Here is a 19621-nt window from a genome sequence, read left to right on the forward strand (position 1 = left end):
TTAATATGACGCCCAAGCCCAGTTTTAGATCATCCATGAGGCTGTCAGAATTGAATGGTGCAGGAGGGGGGAAATGGAGCAAGAGAAGGCGCTTCAGGAGACCATACTGTCCTGGTTTATGAATAATTTTCAATAATGTTCCCCTTTTACTCTCAAAAGTGTCCTGATACAGCTATAAATTATATGATCGCCCTGTCTGTGCCCTAGAAGATACAAGACCCATGAAGCGTCTGTAGAAGATAAGAATGCCGTGTGGAGGATCTGTTAAGCTCCCGTGGGCAAACGTGAGGGACAGCTGACAACCATCTCTACATGAAGAGGGGCTTCTAGCTTGCTGTTGATCTCCGGTCAGCCTAAGAAGCTGCTTGTAGACCACAAAGGAACTAGATAACTGGAGCTGCCTATCATGAAATGAGTATTATCTGATCGACTAAATCATAACATTGGACATGCTATGTGACATTCCATGTTTACATATAAATGTCCTCCACAGGACCAGGCCTGACTAGGACAGAAGACAATATGTAATCCATTTGAGGGTGAGGTTCCAACCCACTTTTAGACACAAGTGAAATGCATGTGCCAGGCTCCGGCTCCCTCAACCCTCACATACAGCCTCAGGAGACATTCCCTGTGGTGTGAGAAGTTCTGGATTAAAAGTGGACATAGGATTTCAAAGTCCAGACTTGGTTAAAATTGAGACAGCACAGAAGTGGACTGTTACTGAATCTGAGGCTTGGCCCTGCTACCATTTTGTTTTTCTTGAAAACACACTTATCTACACTGCTCAACTTAAGAAATAAAGCACAATATCAATACAGTAAAGGCACATGTTTACTCCTGCACAATTATATTCCTTCTTCTCAGAGGTGATCACTATTATGAATTTTGCTTTATCTTTATAGTTCATCACATTTTATTACATAGTAATATACCCTGACATGATATGAAGTAAGATGTTGTAGGTATTTAAACTTGAAGCATATGGCATTATATGTATTTTTCTGCAGCCAGTGTTTTCAAGCCCCATTAAGAATAATAATTACACATTAAAGATCATTGTGATCATTGTCTCTGGATTGTACAAAAACATATTGCCCCTTTTAGGACCTATTCTCACAGTTTCCGACCAAATTCTTCACCTGCTACCATTCTGGGGGAGTGAATGATGCTGATTAGACAACGTCTGAGGACTGAAGTGGCAAGAGCATTGAGGAGATGGCCCAGAGGCACCAGCACTAAGGAAACGGTCCACAAGGGACAGGCTCAGGGAGGGGGGTGACCTCAATTAGCCTTCAGCGATAAACAGTCCTTAATTGTCTCTTTCTTCTCTGAAAGAGATGACCCCAGAGGTTACATCGCCATGTGAACAGATGAAATATTGGAAACTTCAATAGCTGTGCTGAGTATGGGGATAAAACATCTCATCAGGTCTCTCTTCCAAGTATGACAGAGTCCTTGGGGACCTGGGGGGAATGAACTCCTCACTATCAGTCCCTGTACTCAGCCAGCTCAATAACGAGGTCCCGAGGGTCTGCCTTCCCCCTCAGGGAGAGGTGCATACTTTTAAAATCTCTCTAACTACATTTTTAACTTTAAACAACAAACACTGCTCTTTAACCAGGTCCACAGAGATGTCCCCACCATTCTGGGAGAAAGGACGAGAAAATGCAGCAGGTCTTGATTTCTCAGAAAATAATGGGACCACCATCAATAAATCAAACCAAAGTGCTGTAGTCATTCCTCTCTACCCTTCTAGACCATAGCTGCCAGGGGTAAATAAGGTACTTATCTAGGGATTAAGACACAAACTCTATTCTTCACTTAGAGGACAGAGAAAAGGCAAGAAAAATACAAGTGACCAAAGCCCTGGATCCCTTTTTTTTTGTCTTTGAGTATAGTTGACATGCAATGTTATATTAATTTCCGGTGTTCAATATAGTGATTCAACAATCATATACATTATGAAATGCTCACCATGATAAGTATAGTCACCATCTATTACCATACAGTGTTACTACAGTATTATTGACTATATTCCCTAAGCTGTACTTTTCATCCCTATGACCTATGTATTTTAGAACTGGAAGTTTCTTTCTCTGAATCTCTTTCTCCTATTTCACCCATCCCCTTACGTGTCCCTCTGGCAACCACCAGTTTGTTCTCTTTATAAATCTGTTTCTGTTTTTTCTGTGTTCCTTTTGTTTTTCAGATTGAAATCTTTTTTTTTTGTCAAAGAGATTTTTTATTTATATACAACAATTTTGGCTTGAAAATCAAAGTTAATATATGATAGATAATACTTAAGGGCCATTTTGGATTCATTAAACAAATACAAAAAGCATTCAGCAAGTGTTAACTGAACATTGCTATTTTCGAGGATGCAGGGATGGTGAGAGACAGTATCATGCAAGGATTCTGTTTCCATCACCATTTCAACTTTATCGTATCAGGAGGGCCTTCCAACTCTTACTGAGACTATTTTCCAGAGAACAAAAGGAAAACTATACTGTTCAAGAATACCTGTTTCCTTTATAATTTTTCTGTTCTAGGGTTTCTTCTGGAGACATGAGTCATTTTATCTGAAACTGAGAGTATTCTTGAAACCCTTGGGGCACCTGGGTGCCTCAGTCAGTTAAGCATCTGCCTTTGGCTCCAGTCATGGTCCCGGGATCCTGGGATCGAGCCCTGGGTCAGGGTCCCTGCTCAGCGGAGAGTTTGCTTCTCCCTCTCCCTCTGCCCCTACTCCTGCTCCTACTCTCTCTCTCTCGCTTACTCTCTCTCTCTCAAATAAATAAATAAAATCTTAAAAAAAGAAACCCTTTGAAGGAACAAAGACAACAGAATCATCATTCCTATCTCCTAATTCTGAAGATCCCAGTCCTTTGACTATGGTTCCCTGTACTATTTGTTTTCACTGGCTGTGAAAGTGTAGATAGTGTGTCTGTGAATGGAAGCCAGTGATGCTCTCATGTCTGACATAAATTCTCTTCTTTGTATCAGGGTTCCTTTAGATTGAAATCTTGCTGTTCACAACAATATGGGTGGACCTAGCAGGTATTCTGCTAAATGAAATAACTCAGACAGAGAAAGATAAGTGCCGTATAACTTCACTTACATGCAGAATGCTACTTTTATTGATTTGAATTCATTCATCCATCAATCATATAGGCAACTGATGAATTATTGAACACTACATCTAAAACTATATGTTGGCCAATTGAATTTAAATTAAAAAAAGAATTACCTGAACATTTAAAGATCCATGTATTTTTTGCATCTAATCTGTCTTCTAAATATAAAACCATGCACTTTTTAATAGCTGAGTAATATTCCATTGCATGTATATGTATATGTGTGTGTGTGTGTGTGTGTGTGTGTGTGTGTGTGTGTGTATTCCATTGTGTATACATCTTCTTTATCCATTCATCCACCAGTGGACACTTGGGCTGTTATTGTAAACAGTGCTTCAATAACATACGGGGGTATAACTTTTTGAATTATCGTTTTGCTTTCCTTTTTTTTTTTTCACTTGTGGTAAGCACTGGGTGATGTTTGGAATAGTTGAATCACTATATTGTACACCTAAAACTAAGGTAACACTGTAGGTTAACTATACTGGAGTTAATAAAATTTTAAAAGTGGTTTTGTTTTCTTTGGGTAAATACCCAGTAGTGCAATTACTGGATCCTATGCTATTTCTCTTTTTAACTTTTTGAGGAACCTCCATACTGTTTTCCAGAGTGGCTTCATCAGTTTGCATTCCCACCAACAGTGGAAGAGGGTTCACCTTTCTCCACATCCACGCCAACACTTGTTGCTCCTTGTCTTTTTTATTTTATCCATTAGCCATTTTAGCCATTTTAGCCATTTAGCCATTTTAGCCATTTAGCCATTTTAGTCATCCCTCTGACAGTTGTAAGGTGATGTCTCATTGTGGTTTTCATTTGCATTTCCCTGATGGTCAGGGCTGTTTGCGCATCTTTATATGTGTCTGTTGGCCCTTTGTCTGTCTTCTTTGGAAAAACATCTATTCAGGTCCTCCACCATAAAAAAGAATGGTATCTTGCCATTGCAACAACATGGATGGACCTAGAGAGTGTAATGCTGAGTGAAATAAGTCAAATACCTTATGATTTCACTCATATGAGGAATTTAAGAAACAAAACAAATGAACAGAGGAAAAAAGAGACAAAAAACAGACTCAAATACAGAGCACAAACTGGTAGTTGCCAGAGGGAAGGTGGGTGGGGGAATGGGTGAAATAGATAAAGGTAATTAAGAGTACACTTATCTATCTTGACAAGCACTAAGAAATGTATAGAATTAGGGCGCCTGGGTTATTCAGTCAACTAAATGACCGACTCTTGATTTTGGCTCAGGTAATGATCTTAGGGTGCTGGGATCGAACCCTGCATCTGGCTCCTCACTCAGGGGGCAGTCTGTTCATGGATTCTCTCCCTCTCTCTCCCTCTGCCCCTTGTGTTCTTTCCCCCTATATAAAAAAAAGAAAGAAATGTATAAAATTGTTGATTATTATTTTGTACAACTTAAACTAATACAAAAATATATGATAATTATACTTTAATTTAAAAAGGAAAAGAAACAAGAACAACAAAACCATGCATTTTTAAGCAGGAAAAAAAGTAGATGGACTTTTTAACACACCAATATCCTTTGTGTGTGAATAAACATTTAGGTAGTGCCGAGTTTGCATCTTAAAAAAAGCACACACAGCCAAGTAACCCAACAGAAACTACTGAATTTTGTCATCAAATTCTCATTTGGTTCCAGCTCCCCAAATGCTTTGGTGTTTGAGCTTTAAAAATCATTTCAGTTATTTTTTTAAAATGTTGTTGTGAAAGGGGCACTATTATGACCTGCTAATAATTTTTTAAAATTAAAACTCAATTAGCCAACATATAGTACATCATTGGTTTCAGAGGCAGTGTTCAATCATTCATCAGTAATACTCAGTGTTCATCACACGGAAAAAACGCAGAGGATCATAAGGGAAGGGAGGGAAACTTGAGTGACCTGCTAATTTTTTAAAAATGTTGTGATAAATCAGGGGGGTGATGTGTTCAGTTCTGTGGTGGTCTTAATATGAGATAAAAACCCTGAGTTGCTAGGGAGTAAACATGTCAGGGAATCATTGAGGCCAGTGTCAAATACAAAATCTCAGGGCCATTAACCAGGTTAGTAATTGGTTACATTAATCTTAATATTTGGAGGGAGTGAGATTAAAACGTTATTTGCCTTGTGGAGTTCAAGTTATTTTGTGGCCAAAGATAAATAGAAAAATCCAACTGAATTTTTAAATTTACTTTTGAAGCTTTATCTCCTTTTAATATGTAAGCAGTATACACTCGTGATTTTTTAAAATTGGAAAATTATAAAGTGAAAATGAAAGTTCCATATGCTCCAACCCTAGTCCCAAGTCCCAAAGCCAGCCACTGCCATTGCCTGCACGGGTCAGCATGTCCTGCTTGTACATGACCAAAGGAAGCACACCACAGATGGGCTCCTGCAAGTTGCTTCTCATTAGTTTATCACATTTTGCTCTTCTTCCTCATCACTGGACATTAATCAACTTTATTCGTTTTTATGAGTTTACCTGTGCATATTCCGTGTTCCTGTTGAGCGCTTAGATCCTTTCTCCCATTTTTCACATGACAACCAACATTGTGCTCGTGGTTTCATACATTCGTGCAAATATGTCTATAAGATCATTTCCTGGAAGGGTGAAAATTTGTGATTAAAATATTTGTGTGTTTCTGTATTTGGTAGATGTTAAGAAATTGTTTCTCAAAACGTTTACACCAATCACACTCTTGCATAGCTTACCAGAAAACCCCTTTCTTCATCCTCTCCCCAAGCCGTACTTCTCCCCATTTCCTGCTCTAAAATACCTGCCAGTAGGACATTAGACAAACAGAGTCCATTAAACTCAGATTCAATCATTAGTTTGTATGGTCTCTTTCAAGATAATTTTCTATGGAATGTAGAGAAAGATGCCAAATGCTTTGCTGCACTTAAGGTTTTGCAATCTGTGTAATGAATCACCTGAGAGTAGAAGGAGATGAGGTCTCCGTGGGGTGATTAAGTCTACTGTTTGCTCAATAGGAGGATATTGCGAAAGTAGCAAGAAATTTCCGAATCAAATTGCAAAGCAGTTTCTACTTCAAAGCACTGTCCTCCCTGTCCACGTGGCCATTCTTCCTCCTCATTATTCCAGTACAGATGACATGTTGCATAAGCATGCAAAACTTAAAGTCTGAGACATAGAAGTGTGTTTCATAATTACTATGATTTCACTGTGGGGAGCTCTCCTGATGAAGAAAATTACAAACCTTCAGAGTTAGGACTGTCTGCAGAAACTATTGTCCAACCTTCAACTTCCCAGTACTGACTCTTGTTAAAATATTTATTCTATACTATACTAATACATTGTATGCTTAAGCCTTTTATCCTATGATATCATAACATCATGTTAAAATATTTGATCTCTTCAGTGTGTCCAAAAAAGAAATATTACAAAATTAAAACATTTTCTTTGTAGTCAAGTCCTTTTTGATAAAAACCTATTTATTCTTTTTGCAGTTGAGGTGCATTTCTTCTTGGAATTTGTCTCTAGTTTTTCTTCTGAATTCTTCTGAAATTCTGTTCCAAAGTTACTTCTCTTGGTATTAATCTCCTTGATAACATTGACACCTCCTGCCCCATCTTCTAGACTTAAAACATCACCATTATCTTAACCTAATCTCTCTTCTGGAAGACCCACGTCCCATCAATCTCCAAATCAACCTCCTACTTCCATACCCCACCCTTTTCTTGTCTTTTCTATTTTTGCTACTCTTATCCTAGTGGAGGACCTCACTATCCGTTGCATAGATTGCTGAAGTAGCCTTAACTAGCCAAGGTTCCAGTGTTTTCTACCCAAACTACTACTCACTTTGATGAATGCAGTCTTATTAAATAGAGATCTTACATCATTTGAGGATTTAAAATCCCATAATATCTCTTCACCTATACAAATACACGCTTTAATATTTTAAATATTTAAATATTTAATTTAAAGTATTTGAATATTTAAATATTTTAATATCCTTCGTTCTGGTTCCTGGCTCTGTGTGTGTGTGTGTGTGTGTGTGTGTGTAATTTCCCTCTCAATCTTACATACCACTGCATGAAATCTTCAGCTTGAAACACAATGAATCATTCCTCATTTCCTTGTATAATCTTAAGTATCTGTCATCTTTGCAAATAGGTTGGTGGAAAAAAGCATGGATTCTTGGTAACTGAAAGACTTTCAAATTCCTGCTCTGACAGAATGCTCCTGAATTAACAAACACAAGTTCGTTATCTGTCAACTGTAGAGAGTACCTACCTGGAGGAGTTATTAAGGTTAAGTAAGATTTAAATTACAAAGTGTCTAACACATTCAGTTACTTATGGTAGCTTTTCAACAGTTATGAATTCCCCTTCTTAAGTATCTACTTGATGGCATTCCTTCAGCCAGTGATATATTCCTATAAACTAAATATACTCATTTTACCACCTGTTCCTAGAAAATATGTTTAATCTTCTCCTTCTTCTTCTTTTTTTTGGGGGGGGTATTTAATTAGTCTTCCTCTTCTGTTCCAGAATCTCAGTTTTCTCACCTTTAGAGGTGTACTTACTATAAAACAGTTGTACCTGTGTAATGTATACATTTTGATGTTTGGACATATGCATCTACCTGTGATACCATCACCACAAACAAGATAATAATCATATCCATCACTGTCGGAAGATTTCTTGCGACCCTTGTTTTTCAAAATATTTTATTTTGTGGCAAGAACAATTGACATGAGTGATGCATACTTAAAGACTTGTTCAGAGAGCAGACGACTTTCTCAAAGATGCATTTTTAGCACTTACTACATTCTGTAATAGTGTTTCAGAAAGACCTCAGAGAGGTAGAAAGCTGGAGGAGGCATTATCAAATGCAAACATAAACCAACACACAAAAGAGAGAGGGTGCAGAAGAATTTAGGAGACGGAAGCATTGCACAGTCCATGTTGTGGTTGGCCTGGCAGGTGCTGGTGGTTTCAGAGATGTGCAGAAGGTGGTGGCTGAAAAGGAAGAGAGGCCATTACATTTCCAGACTCTTTAATGTAATGGATTTAATTTCCTTCTGTGTGAAATAAAATGAAACCTTACCAGTCATTTAGACCAGTTCCCTAACACTTTATGTTGAATAACGAAACTGTATATACAAGACACTGAGACTTCAGGATCAATAGTGAGCAATTGACACCAGAGAGGTTTAAAAAGTTTTTTTTTTTGTATTATGACAATCTTAACAAATGTAGATGTGTTCTGACTTTAGTTTTAAGTAAAATAAATTTTTAAGTGATTAATTGAATTCTCACTGAATTCTCATTGAATTCAAATTTCGTTTTGTGCTTATGTGTATTACACACATATTTTTGCTCAGGTAGAATTTTGGGCATATAGTTAAAAGAACTGAAGGGGGAATGCGCCATGAGAGACTCTGGACTCTGGGAAACAAACCGAAGGCTTGAGGGGGGAGGAGGGTGGGGGAATGGGATAGGCTGGTGATGGGTAGTAAGGAGGGCATGTATTGCGTGGTGCACTGGGTGTTATACGCAAGTAATGAATCGTGGAACTTTACATGGAAGTCTACATCAGTACGGATGTACTGTATGGTGACTAACATAACATAATAAAAAATATTATTAAAAAAATAACTGTGGTTTTGATAAAAATGTGAAAATAAAGTACAATGATTATTTCTTTTATCAGACCTGTATAGTAGTTTCCTGTTTCTGTCTTGTGTCTGCTCTTCAAAGGAGAACTGACCTCCCTTCCTCTATACCCGGCCCTCCTCCACCCACCCCCTTGTCCCAGTGGCTCTGGGCTCCTCCTGGTCACTGGAACTCTGGGGATCACAGTTTGAAAAGGCACAAGGCATTTGCTGAACCAGAATTCTGAGTTGCACTTATTTTACTCAACTTTTTTAGAGACTAGTGCAGGTATTATGTATGAAGATCTGAGGGCAATGATCTGGAGATCATTGTTAAATGATTGTTAATGATTGTTAAATCTTGATTTCTCCCTTAAAAACTTATCCAAATGTATGTGTCCACTTATTAGTGTCTGTAGAAGTAAGAGTTAACATGCTTTGCTGTCTTCTGTTTGTCCTTCAGGAAATGCTTTCTTACATGGGAAAATATGAAAGGTTTTTGATCACCTTCCTTGAAAAGTCGGTCTTAACAAAATTGCTCGTGCTTCACAACAGGATAGAGAAGACTAAACTTCAAACACATGTATTCCCTTCAACAGAGATTCTCAGTGGCTAACTAACATATCCTTCATGTGGGGAGATACTGAGCATATATGGCCTGGGGATAAGGAGTAGTGGCGCAAATAGAACATTCCTACGGCTTTTCCCCACCACCACTCCTAATATTCTGTATCTGAAATTTTTCTGTATTTCCTTTAGAAAGTCCTGATATTTCACAGAGTCTGGAAGGCACTCATAGTTCTGAAGTGGATCATATTTACAGGCCTAGGAGTTGGCAGGAAGTCTGAACAGCCCTAAGCAATCTCTATGGCTAAGCATTCCACATAACTTTTCCTGGGTTTTGCACCCCAAAGAAAAAAAATACCATATTCATCTGTATGTAATACAAAGGATATATTAACCAATAAAAATGACGAGCGATATTACTTAACATCACAGAATTTTTTATTTTCATGTTTTTGTGTGTATGTAAAATTAAAAAAAAATTTTTTTTTGCAATCAGCCAAAATTTAGTTACTTAGAATTTTTTACAAATGAAATATAGTGGAATCCATTTATCTAAAGGACTGGACTGATAATCTGTTGTTATTTTTCCAAAAAGTGGATCTGGGTTGCAGATTATTCTTACTGGGATAATGTGTAATTTTTCATCAAATAGTTTGTTTAGATCTTGGTTGTATCAGAAGACATGCCAGAAAAGTTCAAAGACCTCCTGAGTTCTTGACTACACAACATCATGCTGAATTTTCACCATATAAATTTATATACGTAACTGTGAAATCCATTAACTTGGTCTAAAAAACTGTACCCAATTCCTTTTTTTTTCTGTACCTAATTTCATGACAGTTTGAAAGTTGGGTGTGAGTCCTTGAATGAAGGGTTAGCACTTTCAACTTTTAATAATACAGATGGGCAGTAAGGAGGGCACGTATTGCATGGTGCACTGGGTGTTATACGCAACTAATGAAGCATCGAACTTTGCATCGGAATCCGGGGATGTACTGTATGGTGACTAACATAATATAATAAAAAAAATCATTAAAAAAAAGGAAAAAAATAATACAGATTCTCAGTATCATTTGCATGCAAAACGTACATCAACAAAAAAATATCCATATTGTTGGTGGAACTAAGCAAGTTACTTTCCATTCCAGGACATAAATTATCTCTTTCTCATACTGACTCTTGCACAGTTTCAAAAATTCCTTCTGGCCATTCCGCTTCGGCACAGCGATGGTTCCAGGTTGCGCGTCATTACCAACAGCACCTCCTTGTTCTCTGAGTCAGAAGACACACACCTCTGATCTTTAAAAGGAATGTGAAGAAGTTTATCTGTTGTTTGTGTGTTAAACAAGTCACAGTGTGTGTGTTTTACTATGTCATGTTAGTCACCATACAGTGCTTCATTAGTTTTTGACGTGCTGTTCCACGATTCCTTGTTTGCGTGTAACAGTGTGTTTTTTAAAAAGCAATAGTGTCTCCATAATCGGATTGATACACTTAGACTTGTGGTTGTTCTGAAGGTCAGGTGCCCCACACGGAATGCACAGCATAGGCCAGCTACGCATTGAGACATGGGCTAATATGGAAGAGAGCGATGAGAAACGCTTCTCAAGTGACACTGTGCTACAAAGTGCACTGAGGAGTGGTTGCCATACTATTTTATGATGGTTAGTTTGAACTAATGGGTTTATATTTTAACTTATATAATTACATGTTTTATTACTTAGTACAGTTAGTATTTCTGTACGTACCAACTGGAGTAGAACTATTTTTACTACATTTGCACAAACATAGTGTGATTAGTGGTGCATATAGCCAAGCATCGTTGTTGCCTAACATCACTGCATTGAATATAACACAAGAAGATGTCACATGAGATTTGGGGAAATAGGACATAAGAATGAATAACTAGAGAAAACCCTATAAACCTACTGTAATTTTTAAGAGATTTCATTTGTTGTTTCCCAGCTGTCACTTGGAAGTAAAAATGCCCCTGAGTAGGTTGCCTAATGCCCCCTTTACATCCTTATTCCTCAGGGTGTAGATAAAAGGGTTCAGTGTAGGTGTCACCACTCCATAGAAGAGCGCCATGAACTTGGGCTGGTCCCTTGAGATGGAGGAAGGCGGCTGAAGGTACATGCTAATGGCCGGACCATAAAACAAGAAAACTACAATGAGGTGGGAGGAACATGTCCCAAAGGCCTTCTTCCTTCCCTCAGAAGATTTAATTTTAAATACAGCATGTCCAATACAAGCATAGGAAGCAAGAATCAAGCAAAGAGGAACAGCTAATATGAAAATACACACCACAGAGAGCGTAAGCTCATTAGCAGCCTTTTCTCCACAGGCAGCCTTTATCAGAACAGGAATCTCACACACCAAGTGATCCAATTTATTGAGGCCACACAGCGGCAACTGTAAGGTGGCTGTGGCCTCTGAGACAGCATAAGTGATTCCAGTGAGCCACACAGCGGACGCCAACAGGATACAGAAGCGCGGGTTCATGATGAGGGTGTAATGCAGAGGCTTGCAGATAGCCACGTAGCGATCAAAAGACATGATAGCCAAAAGCAGACATTCTGTGCCCCCCATTATGTGGAAGAAATAAAGCTGAGCTGCACAGCCCAGGTAGCTGATGGTCTTTCTAGTACTTCCCAGGTTAAACAGCATCTGAGGGACAATGCTCGTGGTGTAGCACATGTCCAGGAAGGAGAGGTTGGTGAGGAAGAAGCACATGGGGCTGTGCAGACGGGTATCTAACCTGGATGCCAGAATGATGGCTATGTTCCCCACCATGGCCACGGGGTATGTTATAAGAAGAATAGCAAATAGAGGAAGCTCCAGCCAAGGACGGTCTGCGAAGCCCAGGAGAATAAACTCTTCAGGATGGGGAGGGCTGCTGTTCATTGCACCGCTGTCCTTACCTCGTTTCACCTACAGCGGGGAAGTGGCAGAAAAGGTAGGAAGAGTTAGGAGAACTGCATGTGCCATCCACTCACAGAAGAGGGGCTGCAGTAGCTTGTGAGGGAAATAATAAAAGGGGTCTGGTGTCAGGTGACTTACTTTCCCTCCTGATACGACAAAATAGAGCTGGTGACTTTAGACAAATAGCCTGACCATTCTGAAACTCAGTGTATCACAAGGGTGTCAATGACTATCTCCTTGTGTTACAGAGAGAATTAAATGAAAAGTGGAAGCATCTTCTGTTTTAGAAACTCAAAGCAATGTTTTTCAAACTTTGCTTGCTTGCATAAAAATCATCTGAGGAGGCTGTTAAAATGCAATTTACTGGATTCTGTCTCTTGGTGTCTGATAGAGTGGGTGTGAGGTGGGGCCCAGGAGACAGTGATGCAAGGCGTGACTGAGATGTGACGAGCAGTGAAGCCTTGAGGCGGCTGAGGCACAGGAAGGGGGAGAACACTGGATCACTGAGCTGTAACGCCCACCATGACAGCTTCGTCCAAACTCAAGTAGTCAGTTGAATAGTTTCACCATCTCTATGGAGAATAAGAAGGTAGGTTTGGTACAAGTCCATTTTAGTATTTTGGAAGTGAGCAAGAATGTCAGTTTTATTAAATTTGCATTATTTGGGATTTTATTCATATTACTCACCTCATAGACTAATACTGTTTGTGATGGTGACCAGCCCAGTGCCTCCTTAATCTCTTTAAATAGTTCCTTAGAGACACCACAGCAGTGTCCTAATCCATAAAATTCACACTTGATGCATATTTGAACTTTACTTTTTTTTATTCTTCATATTATTTTATTATTTTATTTTATAATAATTTTTTATTACGTTATGTTAGTCACCATTCACCTTAGTTTTTGATGTAATGTTCCATGGTCCATATACACAATGGAGTATTACTCAGCCATCAGAAAGAACGATTACACGACATTTGCTGCAACATGGACGGGACTGGAGGAGATGATGCTAAGTGAAGTAAGCCAAACAGAGAAAGACAATTATCATACGGTTTCACTCATTTATGGAACATAAGAACTAGGAAGATCGGTAGGAGAAGGAAGGGAAGAATGAAGGGGGGTAAACAGAAGGGGGAACGAACCATATTTGAACTTTATAGTTTTATCCTAGATTTGTAGTCTCCTCCATGTTAGTTCTTGGATCCATGATGTTTGGATCTTCTACTTCCAACAATTTCTCATCATTGTTTTACTGCATGGGGGTCCATCTATCCAGGGACGCTGAAAGTCACTTTAATAAAGTGCCAGCCTTTATTCCTTTTGACGTTTCCTTTATATCTTCAATCACATTTTCATTCCAGCTTATTTTATCCATACATCATCTTCATCACACACTGTTGGTTTAAGTGAAAGCCCGAGAGAGATTGATTACCAAGAGAAATCTGCTTGCATTCTATAGCCACCAAACTGGTATTCCCGAAGTCTAGAAAAAGCTTCCTGAAATGAAACACCTTCTGCTGTTCTTATGTATATTAGGTACTCTGATGTACACACATTCCCACCCTTCCGAGAATGGACACTTTAAAACAAGTGTCCTTTTACTCACCTTAGTTTGATAAATATCACTCAATAAAAAGGAATTTTGGAGGAAGACATGAATTTCCAAACTTTCAGAGAATGACAGAGAAACTGTAGTACACAGATGAGTATCTAAAAATTAGCTTCAGAAATGTGTTTTTCATTTCTAACAATGCTGACAATGAGAAGAAGGAAAAAACTTGGGTTAGGAGGACAGTAGTAGAGAATACCGAGAATGCATTCTGGGTGTGCTGTTTGTAGAATGTTCTTCAGACTGCTGGGCATTGTTTTCAAACGGGCCATTTATATTTAACCCAGATGAGCTGGCAGAGAAGGTCCTTGGGAGACTTCACCATGGAAATGCTTCTTATTAGAGTTAATTACCTACTGAACTGAGAGTGGTGGCAAGTATTCTTCTGTTATTAGATTTGTTTTAAAATCAACTCATTTGGTTTCCCAACCTACTGGACGCTAATTTTAAATAGGGTGGGCATTAAGGAGGGCACGAGATCCCATGAGCACTGGGTGTTATACACAATTAATGAATCACTGAACACTACATAAATAGGGTACATTTGGAGCAGAGCTAGTTTGAATAAGTGATTTTGGGGAATTTAAATGTGAGTTCCTTTAGTATCTTTGTCCATTTATAGAATATCTCTCAGAGATTTTTTTTAAGATATAAAGAGTTTGTCCAAATTTTTATTTAAATTCCAGTTACGTAACACACAGTGTAACATTGGTTTCTGGTGCAGAATTTAGTGATTCTGCACTTACATACAAAACACGGTACTCATCACAAGCGCGCTCCTTAATCCCCATCAGCCTTTTAACCCACTCCCCTGCCCACCTCCCCTCTGATAACCATGAGTTTTTTCTCTATAGTTAAGAGTCTGTTTCTTGGTTTGCCTACTTTCCCCTCTTATGTTCATTTGTTTTGTTTCTTAAATACCACATATAAGTGAGATCATATGGTTTTTGTCTTTCTCTGACTGACTTATTTTGCTTATCAGAATCCTCTCTAGCTCCATCCATGTTGTTACATGGCAAGATTTCATCCTTTCGATGGCCGAGTGAGTCTATGCATCCATCAGTTGATGAACCCTTGGGCTGTTTCCATAGTCTGGCTATTGTAGATAATGCTGCTACAAACATTGGGGTGCATGTATCCCTTCAAATTAGTATTTTTGTATCCTTTGGTTAAATATCTAGTAGTGAAGTTGCTGGATCATAGGGTAGCTCTATTTTTACCTTTTTGAGGGACCTCCATACTGTTTTCCACAGTGGCTGCACCAGCTTGCAGTCCCACCAACAGTGTAGGAGGGTGCACCCTAGTCAACACACTTGTTTCCTGTGTTGGTAATTTTAGTCATTCTGACAGGTGTGAGGTGGTATCTCACCAGGTTTTGATTTGTGTTTCCCTGATGCTGAGTGACGTGGAGCATCTTCTCATGTGTCTGTTAGCCACTCCTATGTCTTCTTTGGAAAAATGTCTATACATGTGTCTGCCTATTTTTTAACTGGATTATTTGTTTCATGGGTGTTGAGTTTGATAAGTTCTTTATAGATTTTGGACAGTAATCTTTTATCAGATATGTCATTTGCAAATATCTTCTCCCATTCCATAGGTTGCCATTTAGGTTTGTTGATCATTTCCTTCACTGTGCAGAAGCTTTTTATTTTGATGAAGTCCCAATAGCTTGTATTTGCTTGTGTTCCCTTGTCTCCGGAGACTATAGAAGGAAGTTGCTAGGATTGATGTCAAAGGGGTTAGTTACTGCCTTTCTTCTCCTCTAGGATTCTGATGGTTTCCTGTCTCACGTGTAGGTTTTTCACCCGTTTTAAATTTGTTTTTGTGTATGGTAAAAAAAAAAAAGTGGTGCATGGTGCACTGGGTGTTATACACAAATAATGAATCATGGAACACTACATCAAAAACTAAGGATATAGTGTATGGTGACTAACATAACATAATAAAAAATTATTTTTAAAAAAGTGGTTCAATTTCATTCTCTTCTATGTTGCTGTCCAGTTTTCCCAACACCATTTATTGAAGATACTGTCTTTTTTCAATTGAATATTCTTTCCTGCTTTGCCAAATTTTAATTGGACATATACTTGTGGGCTCCTTTCCAGGTTTTTTATTCTGTTCTATTGATCCATGTGTCTGTTTTTATGCCAGTACCGCATTGTTTTAATTAATGCATCTTTGTAATATAACTTGAAGTCCAGAACTGTGATGCCTCTAGCTTTCCTTTTCAAGATTACTTTTGAGGTCTTTTATGGTTCCATGCAAATTTTAGGATAGTTCTAGCTCTGTGAAAAGTGCAGGTGGTATTTTAAAATTTTTTTATTTAAATTCAATTTAGTTAACAGATGGTGTATTATTAATTTCAGGGGTAGAATTTAGTGATTCATCAGTTGCAAAGGACAAGGACCATATGATCCTCTCAAGAGATGCTGGAAAAGCAGTTGACAAAATACAACATTCTCTCTTGATTAAAACCCTCCACCATGTAGGGATAGAGGGAACAACCTCAACATCGTAAAAGCCACACACGGAAGATCCACAGCTAATAGCATTCTCAATGGGGAAAAATTGAGAACTTCTGCCCTAAGGTCAGGAACACACCAGGGATGCCCACTCTCACCACTGTTGTTCAACATAGTGCTGGAAGTCCTCGCCTCGGCAATCAGACCACAACAACAAAATAAAGGGCCTCCGAATCAGCAAAGAAGTTAAATGTTCACTATTTGCAGATGACACGATACTCTATGTAGAAAACCTGAAAGACTCCACCAAAAAACTGCTACAACTGATACATGAATTCAGCTGGTGGTATTTTGATAGTGATCGCATTAAATGTGTAGATTGCTTTGGGTAGTATAGACATTTTAACAATGTTTGTTCTTCAAATGCATGAGCATGGAATGTTTTTCCATTTCCTTGTGTCCTCTTCAATTTCTTTCACCGGTGTTCTAGAGTTTTCAGAGTACAGATCTTTTACCTCTTTGATTACGTGTAGTCCTATGTATTTTATGGGTTTTGGTGCAATTGTAAATGGGATTGATTCCTTGACTTCTTTTTCTGTTGCTTCATTATTGGTGTGTAGAAATGAAACAAATTTCTGTACCTTGATTTTGTACACTGTGACTTTACTGAATCAGTGTATCAGTTCCAGCAAACTCTTGGTGGAATCTTTTGTGTTTTCTGTTTAGAGTAATATGTCATCTGCAAATGGTGAAAGTTTGACTTCTTCCTTGCTGATCAGAATGCTTTTTATTTCTTTTTGTTGTCTGATGGCTAGGACTTGCGGTACTATGTTAAATAATAATGGTGAGAGTGGACATCCCTGTCTTGCTCTGTAGAGGAAATTCTCTGTTTTCCCCATTGAGGATGATATTAGCTCTTGGTCTTTCATATATGGCCGTTTGTATGTTGAGATATGTTCCTGTAACCCTACTTTGTTGAAGGTTTTTATCATGAATGGATGTTGTACTTCGTCAAATGCTTTTTCTGCATCTAGTGAAATGATCATATGGTTCTTATTCTTTCTTTTATTAATCACATTGATTGATTTGTGAATATTGGGCCACCCTTGCAGCCCAGGAATAAATCCCACTTGATCATGGTGAATGATTCTTTTATTGTATTGTTGGATTTGATTTACTAGCATTTTGTTGAGAGTTTTTGCATCCATGCTCATCAGGGATATTGGCTTGTAGTTCTGTTTTTTTAGTGGAGTCTTTTTCTGGTTTTGGAATCAGGGTGATGGTGGTCTCCTAGTCTGAAAACCTGTGCTCCGGAGTGCGCGCGAACCACACTGAAACAGGGAGCTCGGGAGTGCGTGCGGGAACCGGGGGCTGCTGGCAGTGTTAGAAACACAAAGGACAGAGACGTGCCGGCCCTGGAAGTGAGGGCTGGGACACCGGGTGTGGGGCACACATCCCGGGACGCTGCAGGGTTGAGCAGCACCAACAGTAACAGAGTTAAAGTGGCCAGAAGAGCTCAGTGGAGAATGGTCCCCGATCCCTCTGTTCTGTGACAGAGGCTGAATTTCGGCCGCTACTGCTCTGGCTCTCAGAAGAGGCACAGCAGACCGCCAGGGAAAGCCGCCAGAGAACAAAAGCCTGGAAATACCGGCTCACAGTGTGCCCATCCCCATCCGCCCTCGCAGGGGACACAGAGACTCTACCCAAACAGGGTTGCCTGAGTATCGGCACAGCAGGTCCCTCCCCCAGAAGGCAGGCTGAAAAATCAAGAAGCCCACATCCCTCAGATCCCTATAAAACAAGGGTGCACGGCCTGGGTCCCGGTCAATAATTTGGGCTCTGGACAACCCTGCAACCTCTCCCTCATCAGAATGAAGAAGGAGAAATCCCCCCCAGCAAAGAAAAGACAATGAGTCTGTGGCCTCTGCCACAGAACTGATGGATATGGATGTCACCAAATTATCAGAAATGGAATTCAGAGTAACAATGGTCAAGATGATGCGTAGACTTGAAAAAAGCATTAACCGAAAATGTTAATGAGAATCTAGAATCTCTAAGGGTGGAAATGAGAGTGAATCTGGCAGAAATTAAAAAACTGAATCAATTGCAGTCTAAACATAGAATGAATTTGGAAGTTTTCCTTCCATTTCTATTTTTTTGGAATAGTTTGACAAGAATACCTATTAACTGTTCTTTAAATGTTTGGTAGAATTTGCTTGTGAAGCCATCTGGCCCTGGACTTTTGTTTGTTGGGAGTTTTTTGATTACTGATTCAGTTTTTTGCTAGTTATCAGTCTGTTCCAATTTTCTATTTCTTCCTGTTTTAGTTTTGGTAGTTTATGTTTCTAGGAATGTATCCATTTCTTCCAGATTATCCTATTTGTTGGCATATAATTTTTCATAATATTGCTTACAATTGTTTGTGTTTCTGCAGTGTTGGTTATGATCTCTCCTCTCTCATTTGTGATTTTATTTACTTCAGTCCTTTCTCTTTTCTTTTTGACAAGTCTGGCTAGGGTTTTTTCAATTTTATTAATTTTTTTTCAAAGAACCAGCCTCTGCATTCATTGATCTATTCTTTTTTTTTATGCTTCTATATCATTTATTTCTGCTCTAATCTTTATTATTTCCCTTCTTCTGCAGGCCTTAGGCTTCCTTTGTTGTTCTTTTTCTAGCTCCTTTAGGTGTAAAGTTACTTTGTTCATTCGAGATTTTTACTGCTCCTTGAGGTAGGCCTGTATTGCTATACATGACTGCTTTCCTGCATCCCAAAGATTTTGGACCATTGTGTTTTCATTATCATTTGTTTCCATGTATTTTTATTTTTTTATTTATTTTTTATAGGACTTTTTTTTTATTTTAATGTTTTTTAAATTATATTATGTTAGTCACCATACAGTACATCCCTGGTTTCTGATGTAAAGTTCGATGATTCATTAGTTGCGTATAACACCCAGTGCACCATGCAATAGGTGCCCTCCTTACTACCCATCACCAGTAAAATTTCGTCCTTGATTTCCAGATTGACTCATTCATTCTTTGGTAGCATGTTGTTTAACCTCCATGTATTTGTGGTCTTTCCAAATTTTTTTCTTGTGGTTGAGTTGAAGTTTCATAGCATTTTAGTCAGAAAAGATGCATGGTATGATCTCAATCTTTTTGTACTTTTTGAAGCTTGATTTGTGACCTGGTATGTGATCCATTCTGGTGAACATACCAGTGCACTTGAGAATGGTGTGTAGTGTGCTGCTTTAGGATGAAATGTTCTGAATATATCAGTGAAGTCCATCTGGTCCGGTGTGTCA

General features: G+C 38.7%; 1 protein-coding gene across 1 annotated transcript; it reads right to left on the reverse strand.

Moving 5' to 3' along the window:
• Positions 1–11288: 11288 nt before the first annotated feature.
• LOC100481395 (olfactory receptor 2B6) lies at positions 11289–13633 on the reverse strand. The gene is made up of 2 exons (XM_002930949.2): positions 13623–13633; positions 11289–12216 (listed from the first exon to the last, which is right to left on the reverse strand). Exons 1-2 carry the CDS (start codon positions 13631–13633, stop codon positions 11289–11291), a joined length of 939 nt encoding a protein of 312 aa, XP_002930995.2.
• Positions 13634–19621: the final 5988 nt, after the last annotated feature.

Source organism: Ailuropoda melanoleuca, chromosome 4 (genome assembly GCF_002007445.2).
Source record: "Ailuropoda melanoleuca isolate Jingjing chromosome 4, ASM200744v2, whole genome shotgun sequence".
NCBI lineage: Eukaryota > Metazoa > Chordata > Mammalia > Carnivora > Ursidae > Ailuropoda > Ailuropoda melanoleuca.